Source organism: Eschrichtius robustus, chromosome 1, assembly GCF_028021215.1.
Source record: "Eschrichtius robustus isolate mEscRob2 chromosome 1, mEscRob2.pri, whole genome shotgun sequence".
Taxonomy (NCBI): Eukaryota; Metazoa; Chordata; class Mammalia; order Artiodactyla; family Eschrichtiidae; genus Eschrichtius; species Eschrichtius robustus.
In genome coordinates this window covers 165085948-165104849 of record NC_090824.1, presented here as the reverse complement: position 1 = coordinate 165104849, position 18902 = coordinate 165085948, and the positions used below count along the sequence as shown (strand labels likewise).

Genomic DNA, 18902 nt, shown 5'->3' with positions numbered 1-18902 from the left:
ATCCAAAAGAGGTCCGTGCGTGATTCAAGCTGGGCAAACACTGCCCTTGGCCAAAGGTCAACAGACTGCCTCAAAACACATTTAAATTTTATAGGGTGGAAGAAGGCAAAATGAAACTCTGTGCCTTGAAGCCTCAGCCTCATTTGACCAGGAACAAATCTCTGGAGCTCTCACAGCCTGTTTCAGATCTGCTGATGGGACGGAAAAGCAAGTCTCCATCCTTTTGCCCCAAAACTACACCTCGCTGACCACAGAAATCCTAAAGTTACCCTGAAAATATTAACATTTGTTCTAATAAAAGCTATCTATTGAAATGTGAATATGGGGTAGCACCAATAAAATGAATAATGGGGAAGAAGATGTACCTCACTAACCAGCTCTGCATGAGTCACCAAAATCATGGGACACCGGAGCTGAAGGAGGCCTTAGAAACACTAAGTACAAGAGTGAAATGAGAAGCAGAGAAGTCTGATTAATCTATCCCAGGGTGTATCTTTTTATATGTGTGTGTATGCTCATCTAATAGACGTGAGAGCCCTTATTACGTGCTAGGCCGTTTGCCAGCCCTGGGAGTACAGAGGCCACCAAGCCATGTAATGAGAAGTTACATGTGCAAGGAGGGGTTGCCTTGCTTTAATTCACACAGGATACCGTATGGACCAGCATGTTCTAATTCACACAAGGTACGGTATGGGCTAGCAGCATACCTCAGGACACAATACTAAGGTGCGCCCTGCACCTTTAGATCTGGGGGTACGAACTGCTTGGCTGAATCTAGTCTACAAATATATATGTCTGGCTTTCAATGTTTTAACAACTGAGAGATAGCATAGGAAGTCTGGATAACCAGCTGTCTTGCAAAATAGTACGATCCAGCAATCCTGAGTTTGCATTCTCACTTGGCACTGATCAGCTGGAGTTGAGTAGAGGTTGCTCTTAATAGATGGAGCATGTACCATCAACTTTGCCACAGTCTCCGCCATTCCCTATTGTCTCTCAGGCAACGCTAGCTCCATTCGTTTGAGTCTGTCCAGTGGGTAAATGAGGATGCGATGCTTGAGCTGGGTCCCCCTGGGGCTGGTGGGAAAGACAGGATGCTAAAGAAAAGACTGCAGCGCAGGCGCACTGGCGGCCTCTTCTTGGTCTTCTCAAGCCCGCAGGAGCTGGGTCCATCGCTGGCACAACTGGTGGCGCAGCGCCTGGCACGGGGCCAAGGCCGATTGGCGTTCGGTCTGTCCGGCGGCAGCCTCGAATCGATGCGCACCCACGAGCTGCCCGCCGCCGCTGCCTCCACCAGGCCTGCCGGCCTTGCGCGCTGGATGCTGGGCTTCTCCGACATGCCCTTGGAGCACTGCGAGAGCACTGACGGCCTCCAGCGGCCCCACCTGCTCTCCACACTGCCCAGCCCCGCCAACCAGGTGATCACCATTAACCCCGCGCTGCCCGTGGAGGCGGCTGAGGACTCGGCCAAGAATGTGAGACAGGCCTTCCAAGGGGATTCCATTCTGCTTTTCGACCTGCTGATTCTGGGTGTGGGTCCCGATGGCCACACCTGCTCACTCCTCCCAGGCCACTCCCCCCTGCAGGAGCGGGAGAATTTGGTGGCCCCCCCATCGGCGACTCCCCAGAAGCCTCACACTTCCCCTGTTGAAGGCAGCTCCAAGTGTAGTCTTTGTGGCGACTACAGCAGGCAAGGCAGACATTCTGAAGCGCGTTTTGGACGACAAGAAGGAAAACCCGCTCCCCGCAGCCCTGGTCCAGCCCCGAGCTGGGAAATTCTGCTGGTTCCTGGACGAGGCAGCAGCCTGACTCCTGACCGTGAGTGCACTTCCGGAAGCATTCCACGTTGTAACCGTTGTAACCCGGCGCCCGAGAGATGCTACAGCTGGGACCATGCGCAGCCCGAGAAGGTGGGACCATCCGGGGCTGGGACCCACTGCCAGCCCACTCCAGGCTTCATTTTAGAAAAGCCCTGTGGTGCCACTGGAAGCCGATAGGGTCCGGCCACCAGCCCTGCCCAGGGGCTCAAACCATGGGCCCGTGGCTCCGGGTGACAGTTATTAAAAAGAGCATTTGAAGAAAGCAAGAGAGAGAGAGAGGTAGGGAGGAAGGGAGAGAGAGAGGGAGGGAGGAAGGTGGGGGGGGAGGGAGGGAGAGAGGGAGGGAGGGAGGAAGGGAGAGAGGAGGGAGGAAGGGAGAGAGGAGGGAGGGAGGGAGAGAGGAGGGAGGGAGGAAGGGAGAGAGGAGGGAGGAAGGGAGAGAGGAGGGAGGGAGGAAGGGAGAGAGCAGGGAGGGAGGGAGGAAGGGAGAGAGAGAGGGAGGGAGAGAGGACTGCAAAACAGTGTGATATGTGTTGATAGACATAAACACAATACTTATTTAGTGGCTGAGCTAATGCCACAACCTGGCTTCTGCCCATTCATTGTGTCCTGGCCTGTAGCAGCCAAGTCTCTACAATGCACATACAGACAGCCATTCCAGACTGAAAGAGACAGGATCCATCACAGCCCCAAGTTATCACTCATACATAGCATCCACAGTGGTATCAAGGCACAGCGGTATTAGGACTCGGAGAGGACCCAAGGGATTGGATTATGCTTACAGCTAAGTCAACCAGAAATACCACTTGCTGGAGGTAAGAAACAATTAGATTCCCTTTGGTATAAGATTAACATTAATCATACCACATCTTAGGTGATCTAGAATGAAACTCCTAAGTAAACAGAGGGATGCCTACCATTCCTCTTCCCCTCCCTATTACCTGCAGGAGGGCAGAGTGCATGAAGACCATCCATATCAGCAGCCACCAGGGGCTCTTCCAGGAAGCCATGGGGTCCAGTCTCCTGGGGGTCTCACTTGCAGCCTAAAAAGGAGGAAAGATTTGGTTTCCAATCAGCTCTGGACCCAGTGGCAGCACTCATGACTTAACAGACCAACCAAAGGGAGGAACCCTGAGCCCCACATAATGTCTTGGAAAGGTTTGTGTTGGTCCAGGATGGAGCTACCTATTACAGGGTACAGGCTGTCTCAGGTTCTCTTTAGGAGGAGTCCACATCAAAGTCAGGAGGGCAGCTAGACCAGCCTCCAGTGTGCAACCCATACCTCCAGCCCTCCAGAAGCTGAGCCATCTCTGCACCAGCCACTTCCCAGCCCATTTGTCAGCAGCAGGGTGTGGCTATTGGCATCCGACTCAGGAAGCCCGCATGGAGCCAAGGGTTAGGGCACCTGCCAGCTTCCGCTGCTTAAGACAAAAATGAGTTTAAGCCCAACTAAGCCAGCCCAGAGAGGGGAAGGGACCTGCCTAAGGTCACACAGCAAGATGGTGACTTTTCTAGGACTGGATTGCAGGTCTTCTGATGGTTCAAGGCTTTCCCCACCAGAAGTTACCGTTCATCCTCGGAGCCTCAGCCCTGCAGCCAGAGAGGCCTGAGAGCTGAGTTAAGGGAGGTTCGGAGGGCACAGCCTCAGAGCCATACTAGCACAATCTCCTAAAAGCAGGTGAGGGCAAACCAGCAGAGGCCCTCTGAGACCAGGAGGGCAGCGGGGGCTTTCTTCAGAGTTCTCCTGACAGTTGGCAGGGAAATCAGAACGAGGCGAGCCTGGAAAAGCCGAAAAGCCGAGGTCACCCTCACCTCTCGCTTCGCCTCGCGGGCGCCTTGGCGGAGCCGGTGTCCGGAGGCGGGTCGGTGGCTTCTCTCCATCTGGAGAAAGCATTAAGGGCCTGGCCTAATGCGATCCGCAAATGTGCTGCTGTTTCCGACCTGAGGCGGCGACTCTGGGCCGAAGGGAGGCGGCCAGTGCGGGGCCCTAGGACCGTGCGCCCCCCTCGCTCGCTCGCTCTCTCGCTCGCAGCAGCCGTCCCGGCGCGCACTCCTCCGACTACCCGCCGCCTCGCAGTTCCCGGGCCCACGCCGCCGCCGCCGCCGCCGCCGCGTCCCAGTCCCGCACGTCCACTTGCTACAGCGGGCGCGTCACTCAGCCCCTGGCGCTCTAGGCGCTCGCAACCCACTTGCCAACCGGCCGGACCGTCCGACGCCCAAGACCACTAGGTGCTGTCAGCCCGTTTTCTACCTAGAAAGCCCCAAATCTGAAAACCCCCAACCCGGTGGAGTTCCCCGCAGTCAAGCGCCCCTGAATGTCTCTCCCCCAAACCACCTGGACCCCACGGAGTTTGCCCGGCCCGAGGTCTCCGAGCCTTGCTGAGCGCCCCGGTCCTGAAGCTCCCGGGAACCGAGCAGCGCACCCTCCCGCTCGGCACCCCGCAACCCCGCTCAAAGGCCACTGCCCCGTCTTGCTCCCCCGGAGAGAGCCTTCCCACCCCCGGGCGCCGAGCTCCTAGCACCCACCTGGCGCCGCAGAAGCGTCTGGGACGTGCAGCCCGGGCCGCGCGGGCTCGGCGCGCGCGGAGGAGAGGCGGACAGAAGCGGCCCAGTCAACACCTCGTGCGGAATCCGGGACCGGGACCTTCCCCGACGCTGGCCTCCAGCCCGCGGCGCCGCAGTCGCCGCCGCCGCCGAGAAGTTAAATGGGGCTGGGACGGGGCCGCCCCGCCTCTCCCGCCCCCTCCGGGCGTGCGGAGCAAGGCGCTGGCGGGGGCCCAGAGGCGGAGGGCGCGCGCCGCCACCTGCACCGCCCGGCAAGTGCACGGCGCGCACGGGCGCCCGCCCACCCTCGCGCCTCCCCCGCGCCTTCCGCCCGTGCAGGGGACGCCGGGGGCGCGAACGGAGCGCGTGAGGGGCCGGGCCAGGCCGCTCGGAGCGCGCGGGGCCGCGGCGACGGCGAGACTCGGCTGGAACGCTCCGCCGCCCGCTTCCTGGAAGCCACTCCTCGCCTTGGGCCGGCAGCCAGGCGTGATGCCAAGAGCCGGGATTGCCGACGCCGCCACCGCCGACGCCGGCAGGCGCTCAGGGGAAAGGCGGCCGCTGCGCCGCGAGCCAGCCGGGGCACCCCGCCTCAGCCGGAGCCGGGAGCGGGGATGCCATCGCCCCCCCCCGCCACCCCCCGCACTTCCCCGAGCCTCCACCCGCCCCGCCAGGGCCCGGACGCCGACTCTGCTAAGTCAGGCCCAGCGGCCACACGGAGGCTTGCCCGGAACCGCTGGCTCGTGCCTGCGAGCCTCCGGCGCTCCCGGCCAGGCATGACCAAAGTCGGAGACCAGTGGCCCCACCCGGCCTGCGCCGCCTCCGCCTCCGGAGGCGCCCAGCGCAGACCCCGTGCAGGGGCCGGTGGACTCACCACCCGGACTCCTGGCCCCCAGGGACCACCAGCGACCGACCAGTAGGGGTGCCTAATAAGCGGGTACCTGGTGCCACTTCCTATGAGCCAAGCTTGGGTAACAGAGCTGCTCAGCTGCCCAAACCATGGGGTGTCCAGGCCTGGGATTTGGGGTGGAGGTGTCAGGCACCGGGAGTGGGGTGAATTTCCTCGTGGACTTGTGGAAGTAAAGTAAGGTGGAACGCTTGTCCCTGGCCTTGGCCTAATCTCAGAGGTATAAATCCAAGGGCCCGGGATTGCTTGGAAAGTCTCACTATGCCCCCGGCTAAGTCCTACCACAGTCATCATTTCCTTGGGTGCCTAGTGTGTGCCAGCCACGTGCCAAGCTCTTTATGTGCAGCTCATCTTCATAAGGGCCCTGTGGTAACAGTAGCATTATACCCATTTCATTGATGGGAAAGCTGAGGCCCAGGGGCTAACATAACTTATACACAGAGAGTTGCAAAGTCAGGGTTGGAGCCCATATCTCTTCTCTCTAAGGCCTCCGTTTGTTCATCTCTGAAGTTGCTCTCTTGCCTGTTCTGTGTTTGGTACATTACAGGTGGTGTTAGAGCTTTACGGAGAGGAGCTGGCCCTGCCCGCCTACCTCCCCTATCTTGCCTTCCTTAACTCGGTGACTTCCTCTGGCCAAGAGGAGGATCTCCAGGACGGTCCACGTAAAATGGCTGGAATCTTGCGGGAAGTTAGCAGAGGACATTCAGTATGAAGGAGGCAGAGGAGCAGGCGGCCGTGGGGAGACTAGTCATTGGGGGGGGGGGCTGGGCTAAACCAGAAAGAATGCACCCATGTACAGTCGTTTCTCCTTATTCACCGTATCAGTTATGTTCTTCTAAAGTAAAGGGAACTTTATAGTGAATTTGGGAATACCAGACCATTGTTCCTGGGGAGGATACAGGGTTAGATTCCTGCCAGCCTCTGGTCACTATATTCTTGTGAACCAATCAATACATATGTGTGTTTCTCCTTAAAGACATCTTACTTAATATATATTGATTCATTAACACTGAACCCACAACGCGTGCCTGAATGAAGTTTATCTAACACGGGTATCTTATCTAACACAAGGATTTTCTCCACAGGGCACATCACAGCCTTCTTCTGCTTAGGGGCACTAGACAGCACTTCAGCACTGCTCTGGAGGGCCATTTTAAACAGCAGAATCACCAAGAAAAAAGACCAAAATGTGAAAAGTGGCACTGAATAGGCCCTCAAAGGGTACTTGTTTACAGTATGAGAGCTGAAACAAGAAGGCAGAGCATGGCCTTGATGGAGCTTAGCTGGGAAAATGCATATCAGGCAACTCAAAATGTTCACCCCTCATCAGAGGACCATGAAAGTGCTGCCAGCATTGATTTGGGAGCTGCAAGTAAATTTTAGCAAGTAGGCAAGTTCACAAATATGGAATCTGCAAATAATGATGATTGACTTTGTGCTTCTCCTATCAGGGTAGGGTAGAGGAATAATGATGTTAACATTTCCAAACACTTACAATGCACCAGGTACCGTTCCAGGTACTTTGCTTGTATTAACTCAGTCATCACACCAGCCTATGGGGTAGGTATAACTTTTATTCCACTTTACAAATGAGGAGACTGATGTAGAAAGATTTAAACACTGCATGTTCTTAGCAACTAGACTATACCGCTTCTCACGTCACTCACATTCCCAAATGGAGTCCATTGCAGAAATTACATGCATATTCAAGATGAAATGGAGAATTCAAAGAGACATTATGCTTGTGCAGTGGCAGCCCTGCACTTCCTGTGACTCAGGAAGGCCCTGAGAAGGCCTCTGGAGTGGGGGCTGGTGGGGGTGTTAGAAACATCTGAGCTGCTCTGCTCTAAAGTATTAGTGGCTCCTGTCTCATTTTCCCTTGGGCACTTTTGATTCTGGAGCCTCTAGGGAGTGCCCACATCAAGTAGGGAGACCAGGGCTGAGGCTTGCTCTCCCACAAGTGCCGTTGAGTATCAGGCCAGCCCCCTCAAGGAACAGTTGGTTGGGAGTGAAAAGCAGAAGGGAAAACATCACCAGTTCCCTGATGGAAGTTCTGCCTTCCTGTTCACCCTAGCAGGTCTTGCAGTCAGTCCTACGTGTGTGGCTAAGGCACTGTGAGTTAGGATCACAAATTCCTCTGCTCCTCCTGTACGTGTGGGCTGGACCTCACACGTGCAGTCCTCAGATTCACCATCTAACTACCCCAGAGGGCTCTCCATCACCCTGCCCAAGTGTAGACGCAGAGCCATCCCTCAGTCATTTGCACCCACTCTCCCCTCTTCCCTGAAGCCTGCCCAAATATTTAAACAAGACATTGCCAAAGGCATGGAGGTGGGGGAAGATTGGGGAGTGGGAAGAACAGAAGAGAACGAACCCCCCAAAAGCCAAATCTGTCTGATCAGGCCACTGGGTGTGACTGCCCAACCGATATATCTCTGGTGGGGGATGGGGCTCAGATCCTTCGCTGCCCAGCTCCTGGACTACCTCCCCCCATGAGAACCCCACCGCCTGGGGACAAAGGCAGTGCATTTCAATCCTGAGAGGTCTAAGAAACCAAGTTCTGTTTCCTCCCTAAAATCCATCTTCTTGAGTTCCCGGTTTCCCTTATCTGTCTCAGAGTTTCCTACCCCTACTCCCTGCATTGCCTACTGACTGCAACCAGACAAGCACAACAATGCAACATTTGTATGAGAGAGAGACAGAACCAGGGAAGTTCCTACTAGTGAACTTCTGATGCTTCTGTTGGGGTATGTGTGTATTTTACCCTGAGAGAGAGGTGACATCCCTTCAGGGCTTGGGCCTGAATTTGTTCTTGATACAGAATTACTCTTTGTGGTTGCAGAACTCATGAGATGGACTTGGAAAGCACACTCAAGAAGACTGTGTCGGAGGCTTGGAGAAAAGGAGCCCTTGGAGGCAAATCCTATAGAAGTTAGAGCTGACTGAAGTAGGAACGAAGGATGCATCAGGGGAAACGTCAGGTGAGCATGGTGTCTTAGGGGTGCGAGATTGCCGGGGGAGTGCTCTCACAGGAAAGATCTGTAAGGGAGCAAGGGATGCAGGATAGGGAAGGGCGGAGAGCAGAGCGAGCCCGTGCCCCAGGGAAGGTCTAGCCCTCTCCCGATCCTCAGGGATCCTGGAGCCAAAGCTACACCATAGAGTTGCCCTGTCTCCAGGCAACAGGACTGGGTTGTTGTACGCACGTGACAGTCACTGCTTCCACTGGAGCTGGATGGCAGTGGAACCTCCTAAGCAGCTCTCATAAGCCAAAGGCAATGCTCCAGAGCAGGTCTCAGGTATAAGCCCTGGGCTGCCACACTCACGTAAGCTGGGAGATGGGTGTACCTGTCAATAACGAGGGTCTGGACAGGGCTCCGGCACCAACAGCATCTACCACAACTGGCTTCTCAGGTGTGCCCCGCCCCACATGGGAAACATGCTCAGCCAGTGGTGATAGTTTTCTGCCTGTCCAGAGTACTTCTTTGGAACAAAAATTTGCTTTATAAAACGTGTTCAAGGCTTCTGCCTCATAAGAAAAAAAAAAAAAAAAAACCCTGGGAGGAGGTGCGACAGGAGTGGTTCTACTTGGTGAGGGGCTCTGTGTGCTTTGGCACACTCCCCTTCCTGGTTTTTCCTCTCATCCTGCACCCAGATCCCCAAGGAGCTGGGGATCAGATCATGCCAGATCCGTGATTTCACGCCTTCTTAGAGGTGCCAGATCCATCATTTCAAGTCAGGAGGCTTAGGAATTAGGACTGCTGCAGCACTGGAGGTCTGAGCCAGTCAAAATCTCTGTCGGGAGGGTGAGGTGGTGTTAGGCCCTTTCTAGAAAGTTCCAAATCTTTGGGATTGGTCAAGGGAAAGCTATAGTCCCCCAAAGTGCTGCAAAGGAATAGAGTTGGGATTTGGTGACCCTTCTCAGGGCCAGAAAGCTCTCCAGGCCCCAGACCCAAGGCTGATTTTCACGTGGTCTCCAGGGCTAGGAAGGTGCTGACCTCAGTTTTATGTGCATCTCATACTCTGATAAACCTGTACATATACGCAGACATATATGTGCACATAGACTCTACCATGGAACATGAGCAAACCATAGGTACTCTAGGAAGAGTGGATTTACTAGTGCCTTTGAATTCATCTCCTTTACCCTTGACAAGAACCTTATCTTCTTCCCCTCAGAGGCACAAGGCCAGTGTAGAGAACACTGGAGCTGTGGTCAGGAAATGTGCTACCTGTCCAGGCTTGGCCACACATTGGGGGACTCCAGGTAAGTTACTTCACCTCTCTGAGCAGCACTTTTCTCCATTATTTTGTGAAATATAAAAATTAGAAAGTTCTAAGAGGTCCTTCCACTTTAACTTCTGAGATTGTTTCTATACTTTGCTTGTATAACATAGAAACATCTTCCTAATCTAGAACCCAGCTCTGGAAGTCTCTCCTCATTTCCCCACAACCAGAACAAAAAAGGCCTCTGAGCATCCAACTGACATCAGATTTAAGTATATTGCATATAAGCAAATACTTATGTCTCATTTGAGACTATTGATTCTTTCTTTGCACATAGTTCTCACATGTTTGTCATCTAGTTTTCAAGGGTAAATTAGAGGCTATAATTAGAAAGGGACAGAATACCTCCAGAGAAGAGGGATACTAACAGCATAAAGGTGCTACAGAAAAACTGTAAAAGGCACAAAAGAAATAAAAGACACCATAAGTCTGGTACAGTTTTGTTCATCTTGGTGGGGCCTGAGAGTATCACAGTATCATTGTACAGGGCTGTGTTCATGCTCATGAATCCAGGTTATCTATGAATTCACTTGTTCCTTAGATTCTGTTGATGGATGTATGGAAGTACAGGCTACATTTTAGAAAAATATTCACTCACCAAAGGGTTAAATTGTAAGAAAAGGAAAACAAAAGCAGTCACCATATATTCCTTTAACGATTCACCCTTAGCTTCCTGAAAAATTCACACCTAGCACATCATCTCTGACAACTCTAGGAGTCCAAGGTTTTATTCCAGAATTGATTAATTTGAGCAAAAATAACAGAGTGCAAAGTACTCTGTACACTTTTTTGTTTAAAAATGTGATATTGGTTTTCTTACAAGTCGTCAAGAAGAGTTGTGCACAAAAGCATTTTCTCCCATGCTGCATGGCATGTCACTCACCCTGCACCACAAAATGAGACCCGCTTGTTTAGTCTACTTCCCTACGTGTCCCTTACTCTGTCAGATTGGCAATATTTGGGTTGGAAACACCACAAAGAAATACTTGAAAAGTCTTTTTTCAAATATAAGTTCAATAAAAACATTTCTATGTATTAAGTTTTGCAAAACACACTTAACTTTGGGAGAGTTTGGATAGCCAATTAAGCATTTTTATCCCTTCTTTACCAAGACTCAGGCAAAAAATGTTCTATGGATGAGTGTGAAGAACCAAATTCCTTCAGATGCCACCATCTATGTCCAGTCAGCTTTAGGCTTAGAGAACAATTCAGTTCAATGCAGCAAAATACAATATATTTAAATTGACAATATATTTTTGCCAGGTTATGTTCTAGGTCCTGGGAATACAATGGTGTGGTAAGATACAGCCCTGCCTGAAGGAGCAAATGAGATACTGTTTTCCACAATGGCTGCACCAACTTACATTCCCACCAACACTGTAGGAGGGTTCCTTTTTCTCTACATCCTCTCCAGCATTTGTTATTTGTAGACTTTTTAATGATGGCCATTCTGACTAGTGTGAGGTGGTATCTCATAGTAGTTTTGATTTGCATTTCTCTAATAATTAGCAATGTCGAACATCTTTTCATGTGCCTATTGGCCATCTGTATGTCTTCTGTGGAGAAATGTCTATTTAGGTCTTCTGCCCATTTTTTGATTGGGTTGTTTGCTTTTTTGTTGTTGAGTTGTATGAGCTGTTTGTATATTTTGGAAATTAAGCCCTTGTCGGCCACATCATTTGCAAGTATTTCCTCCCAGTCTGTAGATTGTCTTTTCTTTTTGTTTATGGTTTCCTTTGCTGTGCAAAAGTTTGTAAGTTTGATTAGGTCCCATTTGTTTATTTTTGCTTTTATTTCTATTGCCTTGGGAGACTGACCTAAGAAAACATTGGTATGATTTATGTCAGAGAATGTTCTGTCTGGCTGTATTTTTAATAATCCAAGCAAGAGCTCATGATGGCCTAACCTGGTACAAGTAGTAGTGGAAATAGAAGAAAATAGACGGATTTGAGACAGTTGTTAGAGACGTAGAATTGTTAAGACTTGGTGAATGACTTAAAGAGTAGAGAGGAGAGACAGTCAAGGCTGATACCCTGATTCCTGCCATGGGCCATGGGTGATGGCAGTGTCATTCATGGACATTGGGAACATAAGAGGAAGAGGAGTTTATTGGCTGGAGAGAGGCAGTGCAGAGATGATGGCTTCACCTGGAACATTTTGAGCTGGAAATGCCTCTGGGTCTAGAATCAGGAAGACAACCTGGGCTGGAGATTTAGATCTGTGACTCCTCAGCATATGGTTGATACTTGAAGCCATGGAAGTTGATAGTGTGGGTGAAAACAGCCAGCTAGCTAGCTTATTCACCATCTATCCATACATCTGTTCATCAGGAAAGGAATTTCTAAATGCTCTCTAATGTGCATGTAGTATGTCTATAATTTCTCCTAAACAGTGAAAATATCACAAGTTTATTTCTTTTTCTCAAAAAACAAAAACCAAGGAGCAATCACTGGGAGCCACTTTTGATTTCTGCCTTTGTCTTCACCATTTGCTCTTATGGTTCAGTGGCTCCGGCCTGAAGGATGTTTTCTCAGCTCTGTTCTTTTGCTCTTTCATTGTGAACTTCCGCCTGAAAGACACACCCACCCCTGAATCCTCCAAGGCAAGCTTGACATTCAATCCGAGCCTGGGTCTCTGGTTTACCATCAAAGCAAGAGAGGGACTTATTCAGCCTTTCCCATGAAATTGCTAAATGCTATTTCATTAAATATGTGCCAGAGCAGTGTATTTTTATTGTTGTCTTTAAAAACCAAGAAAGAAACCAAAAAAACTCCATGAAACAAGTATCCCCAAATTCATGTATGGTGTCAGGAAGATTGAGAACAAAATGGCTAGTGTTCTGCAAAGCATAAATAAAGAAAATGGAAAAGAATTTTTCCTTTCAAAAAAAAAACCCTGATATTGACATGAAGTGTCAGGTCAGGTAGAGACTTCTGATCCAAGATGATTTGAACTCAAATGTTTCACTCATCCTACCCATTCCCCACTGAAATCACTAAATGGATATTATATAAAATTCTATATGAATGCTGGAAACTGAGGAAGGGAATTATCCCCATAACTGAAACTCAGCGGGTTGATGAGATACACTAGTAGCCATTGCTCTGGCGACAATGGCCCTCGTGATGAAGGAACAGAGCTGTGCGCTGTGAATGTCCTCCGTTCACCCTGCCAGGAAGCTAAGGAGACCGTGGGTATCTTGTGGGAGACTCAGCATCACCTGATTCTTTACCATGTCTGGCCTGGGACCTCACAGGAATGGTCCCTCTGTAGGTGTATCTCCCTGTGTGGTACCCTCCTGGCTGCCTCTTGCTAGCCTCCTCCTGGCTATGTAAACCAGAGACTATGGTTTTTAGAATGATCAGTTTAAGGTATGCAAGATGTGTCACCTTTCTGGTGAAGGTTCTGGGGAGCACTAACCCCTCCATCTTTGGAATCTCAAGAGTCACAAGAGCCTTTGAAGAACGGTCATTTTCTGAGCTGCATCCAGATACATTGGGAGAGCCAAGAGGCAGAGGCAGTATAGCTGAGAGCAAGGCAGCCCCGCGTCCTCTCATTGTGGGCTCTCAGCTATTACCATTCCTGTGGCTTCACACTGACAGTTATAAATATGTACGTATAGATCGAATAAATATATGTAGACTAAAGTGGGATAAAATGGTAAGATAATAAACCTCACTGAGATGAAAAGTATAGTAAGTGTTGGTGTTCAAGGGGAACCAAGAAACGGAACTCCTCTGTCCAAACCTTGAACCAATGGAGCAGTAATAACAAAGTGTAGGAAGACCACACATCGCCTTTATTCCTGAGCTTTCCGTGTGCTCTCCACTGATGAGCAGCTCCCGAGAAGGGGAGGGGAGGGGCTGAGCTACATTTGCTCAGTTCTTCTTTCTAAACTCGTCAGTCAGATTAAGCTCCCCCTGGACCCAGGGCTCATGAGCTAGAGGGTGTAAAGAGGGAAAGAAAGTCACACGAAAAGAGCTGCGTCTATATGGAGGAGGCATCCCAAGTGGAGACGTGTCCACCACACATACCCCAGCACTCTTTGGATTTTTCTTCCATTTATCTCTTGGGCTTAGTCATTAAGCCTATGGTCAACTGGAGGAAGACATTTCCCATCTTCATGAGGCTACTTCTGCCTTACCAACTACTACATTTTTGGGTGTCCTCATTGACAGGGTGGATTTTGCCCCTAGAAAGCTCTGAAATGAGTTGAAACTGTATAATAACTAAATGAACACCACTGTATTAGTTTCCTAGGGCTGTTGTAACAAATGACTACAACTGGGTGACTTAAAGCAACAGAAACTAGTTCTCTCACCGTTCTGGAGCCCAGACGTCCAAAATAAACGTGTCAGCAAGTCCGTGCTCCACATGAAGGCTCTAGGGGAGAATCCTTCCTCGCCTCTTCCTTGGCTTCTGGGAGCATCACTCCAATCTTTCTCTGCTTTTCCCATGGAAGCTTTCCCATGCTTTCCCCATGGCCTTCTCCCCTGTGTCTGGCTCTGTGACAAATCCTCCTCTCCTTTCTTTTATAAAGGCACCAGTCATTGGATTTAGGGCCCACCCTAATCCAGGATGATCTCATCTTAACACCCCATCTGCAAAGACCTGATTTCCAAATTCACATTTTCAGGTACTGTAGGTTATGACTGAGACATATCTTTTTGGAGGCCATTAATCAATCCACTCCAACCACCAATACTAAAGTTTACTATATATTCTATTTCCCACCTGAAATTATGTCCAACGATGTTGTCCGACATAGCTTATCAGAGGTTCTACAACTGAGACCAAACAACATTAAGATACTCTAAGAACAACATACTAATATAAATATAGACATATACAGAATATATAAAGAATTCTCACAAGTTAATAATAAGCAATTTAAAATGGTCAAAAGATGGAGTTCCCTGGTGGTCTAGTGGTTAAGACTCCACGCTTCCACTGCAGGGTGTGTGGGTTGGATCCCTGGTCGGGGAACTAAGATCCCACATGCTGCGTGGTGTGGCCAAAAAATATATAAATAAATAAATTAAATTAAATGGTCAAAAGATTTGAAGAGACGCTTCACAGAAGAAGAGACACACATGCCCAATAAGCATATGAGAAGGTGCTCAACGTCATTAGTTATCATCAGGGACTGGCCCATGGGAGGCACCAAGGGGGCTTAGACTTACAGTGCTTTACACTAAATAAGAGATCTTCTAGTTGCCAGGGTAGCCACATTCCCAGAGACATTAACAAAGGTGGGGCCTTGGACTAAGACATTGACCACCTAATTTGTAGCAAATGGGTTCCAGTTACCACTACGGAAAAAGAAACAGTGGATGCACATCCCTGGTCCAATCAACTGTGGCCAGTGGATAGGGTCACAATGTTCAGGGTGGCCGATGGGTCCCTCCACAGTGGGTGAAGTAGAAGCTATATGCGGGGCAGACACGCTAAAAGATCAATCTGACAGGTACAGAAATAGCACGGCCTTTAGAGTTGAGCTCTGTGATACTCATTCAGCAGCAAGTCACTTGCCTTCTCTAAGTCTCAATTTCTTCACCTGAAAATAGGAACATTGCAACTTGCCTTAGTGTTTTTAATGAAGATTAAACTAGAAAATGCACGTAAAGCAAATGACACAGCTGGCCCAGGAAGGTGGTCTTTCTTCCACCTCCATGGAGGTGAACATAACCGATTCTTCCTGCTCGTGGGGTGGGAAATGAAAGTGGCTCCTGAGAGGAACACTTTAAGCCTGAATTACTCCAAGTCCAAAGGAATATCCCCAAGAACCCTTGGTCCCAGGACAATCCCAGGAACTGGAACAAGTTTTCCTAAAGGAGCCATAACATCCACTTTGATTCTTAGCCCCCTCCCCACGGTTTACCTCTGAGGCAGAGAAGAACCTTTATGTCAATGGAACTTGGCTTGAGTTGGGGGCCTCTTCCAGGCAGATAATTCCCCATGCACCTTTCTACTGGACACACTTCATTAGGACTTGCCCTCGAATACTCCCTTGATTCTATGTTCTGACATCTCTCTAATGCTCCTATTTCGGCCCTCTAGACTTGGCCTTGAGGTTAGTATTTGATCTCCTTCGCTGATCTCTTGTTATTTCTTACAGACTTGGCTTTTTATTCCCCCTTCCTGCTCTTTGTACTTTTACTTACACTGAGTAGGATCACATTTCCCTTGTCAACCCATTGAGACCAACCCTTGGTGCCGCCCAAAGGCCAGATCTCAAGCTGGCCTTGCTCAGTACCCCCAAGGGGAGATCTGAACAAAACCCAGTTATCCACTGGGACCTAGACCAGGCACATGGCCAGCCGTGATCTCATAAGGACAGACACCAGGTGAGTCTCCTGGGACTCACTCCACTTGCCTCTATAGCAAAACAAGAGATGAGGAGTAGGCAGAAGTGAGGATGGGATCCCAGCTTGAAGCTAAGCAGTGTCCATGCTAAGGGTCAAATACACCTGGCAATACCTATTGAATTGAAAGATGTGCCTCTCAGGAGTCCATTAGTTTGAGGGATGGAGAAATCTCAGAAGAACATATCCTCAAGGAAGAGGAAGCCACATAAATAAACTTGATCCATTTAAGAATATCTAGTACTTATTTATATTTAGAACTGTAGTAGATTAGTGTCCCTGCTTCCTCACCTTTGCCCACAGGTCTGGAGGTTGGCTAGGGTAACTCAGTTCTGGTCCATGTCTCTCTCTGGTAGGCTAGCTTGGGCATGTTCTCCTGGTGAAGATGCAGGTGCAAGAGCACAGGTGGGAAGGCTGAGCGCTGTTTCAAGTTTCCGTTTGTATCCAGACTGCTACGATCCCACAGGCCAAACAAGTCACAAGCTGGACCCCGAGTCAGAGTGGGCACAGGAGGAGTTTGCAGCTGTGCATGACTGTGCTTAAAAATCAATTCAACATTAAGAATAATCAAGGCCTTTTTGCCAACACAGTGTGTCATGTTTATTGGGCTATTCACAAGTCAGCTAAAACACCATGAAGGGAAAAGACCGGATGCCATCAGTAATGTCAGGAAACAAAATATTTAGCAGTTCTTAGTTTCAAGTGTCGCATTCCATCACAGCTTGAGGAATATGGGCAATTCACTAACAAAACTGCAATGGGTGCCCTTTATTTTTAGCAACAAGAAGCACATATATTTATTTAACCAATGACTTTTAGGACAGTCAGCAAAAAAAGAAAATGGTATTTTCATGTAGCTAAGACAGGAAAACCATTTATACAAATTAAATGGATACAAAATACATTATAAAGAGAACACACATACAAAAGTCATTAAGCTGGTCAAAGAGCAAGAATGCCACAGAACACCACACTGAGAGAACACTGGTGTGAATTCATTTCCGTTATGAAAGTACGTCCAAAGTTTGAGTTACACATTTACTGAGGTAAAGGCACAATCACTTCCACGTAATTAATGGGGAAGAATCCAGATTCCCCATGGAGCACTCCTTCATACCAGTTTTCATCTATCTGATTGGTTAATGTAATGATATCCCCTTCTTTAAATCCTAGTTCTCCTTGGTTTTCTGGCTCAAACTCATAGAGACCACGACAGCAGGGCTGGTCCATGGGAACGTGAGAACCTGTCCGCATCACATGGAGACAAAAAGCACAGGTTAACATGACAAATCACCCAGGGAGCACTGCAAAGGTGGAGAGTTGCAGAGACCACGACAGCAGGCCCCTGCCTTCCTTCCCAGGACAAGGCCGGCTCAACCCCCCTCACAAGTGCTGTACTTGTGGCCTCTGCCCTCCTCAGCTCTCCCAGCTGCCCTAGATGACCTCCTGGGCCCACAGCTTTTCTCATCAGTTCTCCCAGCCAGAGAATTCAGGCCCAGCCCCTGTCCTTGAAGCAGCTACTCAGCTCTGCCTGGAGCCCAAGGGAGGTGCAGAATTACAAGGCCCAACCCCTGCCCTCAGGGAGCTCATAGTTTCTTTCTGGAGACTGGAAAACACATGGGAAACATTTAAAAAACAAAGATGAGGTACTGTATCACCTATAGCTCAGAGAAGAAGGAAGCAGGAAAGGCCTGGGTGGTCAGGGACATTTTCCTAGAGCTGGTGACCAGGAGCTGGAACATGGCAGGGTGTGAGACTGGAGAGGGATGAGGAGAATCTCTACAGACTAGACTGCAGTCTTGGGATTGTTGTACTAAGCCAGAAGTTCTCAGAATAACATTTTTTAAATAATTGTTTTTTAATTTCAAAACTAAAACTAAACATGGTAAAAAGAGAGAAAAGACATGTAAAATTGAGAAAAGTTACCTGTAAACCACTAATGAAAAGGTAACCAATGTTAAATTAACATTATGGCATAGAAGCTTCCAGATATCTTTATGAATATGTTTGTGTATGTATTTACATATAGCTGTTTTCATAAAAGAATTCCTATATATATTACGGTGAACATCTTTCCAGGTTACTTTTAATTACTGACCAGTTGTCAACTGTTATCAGTATAACATAATTTCTTTAACCGATCTCCTATTATAGGATATTTAAAGGTCTTCCTTTCTTCCCTTTCCTCCCATCCTTCCCTCCTTCCTTCTTTCCTTTCTTTCTTCCTTCCTTTCTCTCTCTTCCCTTCTCCATTCCTTCCTTTTCATTTTCCTGTTTGTTTTCTCTTGGCTTTCATTGATAACTCTTTGAAAAATATCCTAATGTATGTGTATTTACAAATATGTACATTTAATTCCTGAGGGTAAACGTCTAGAAGGAAATTGGCTGTTCATAGACATAAATTTTTCCAAGACTTTCAAAATTTACTATCAATGTATTTTTTCTATGATTTTTTTTGTCTTAAAAGTACTAGGAGCCCCTAATATATTATACACTTTTATACTATAAATATTAACCTTATATCTGTCATGTTTGATACAAGCCGTATTCCCAGCTTATTATCTGTTTCTTTTTTTTCTTATATTTTGTTTTTGGAGTGTGCACTGGGGATGGGGCAGGGATGGGGGTTTCTCTTTTGTTTTGGCATACATGCAGAAATTTTACACAACATAAGCAGTCAAACTGATGAAACTTTTCATTCATGATTTCCCTTCTACAATTATATATGAATATTCAACTAAATTTATCCGAGTAATTTTTTTAAATTAATTTTTAATGTGAAAATGTTTTCTTTCAACCCGTTTGGATTTTTGCAAATAAAGGTATTATTTGCTTTTAATAATGTTTAAGCAGTTATCGCAACACGATTTACTAAATAACCCATTCTTCTCCACTGATTTCAAATACTACTTTTATCTTTATCAATATCATACATTTAACTATCATGTGCACTTGGATCTATTTTAGGATCTTCTACTTTGCTCC

General features: G+C 48.5%; 2 protein-coding genes and 1 pseudogene across 11 annotated transcripts in view; 1 reads left to right on the top strand and 2 right to left on the bottom strand.

Annotated features, from left to right (window-relative positions):
- ADAMTSL3 (ADAMTS like 3) overlaps window positions 1-4552 on the bottom strand; it is a 365276-nt gene extending 360724 nt beyond the window's left edge. For 9 of the 10 annotated variants that reach the window (XR_011075723.1, XM_068558758.1, XM_068558696.1 and 6 more), the window contains exons 1-3: window positions 4347-4552; window positions 3633-3701; window positions 2762-2863 (exon numbers count right to left, since the gene is read on the bottom strand). Coding sequence is in view for 9 of the 10 variants with exons in the window: in XM_068558758.1 (XP_068414859.1) it covers window positions 2762-2863; window positions 3633-3701 (171 nt within the window). In the remaining variant the exon portion in view is untranslated. The remainder of the gene's footprint in view (window positions 1-2761; window positions 2864-3632; window positions 3702-4346) is intronic. The other variant, XM_068558706.1, reaches the window with a different exon arrangement.
- Window positions 1053-1852, top strand: LOC137767528 (6-phosphogluconolactonase pseudogene; annotated as a pseudogene).
- Window positions 4553-16955: 12403 nt separating the features above from the next.
- The window catches only part of SH3GL3 (SH3 domain containing GRB2 like 3, endophilin A3), a 43313-nt gene continuing 41366 nt past the window's right edge, over window positions 16956-18902 (bottom strand). The window contains exon 6 of the mRNA XM_068537984.1: window positions 16956-17161. Within this exon, the coding sequence (XP_068394085.1) occupies window positions 16956-17161 (206 nt within the window). The remainder of the gene's footprint in view (window positions 17162-18902) is intronic.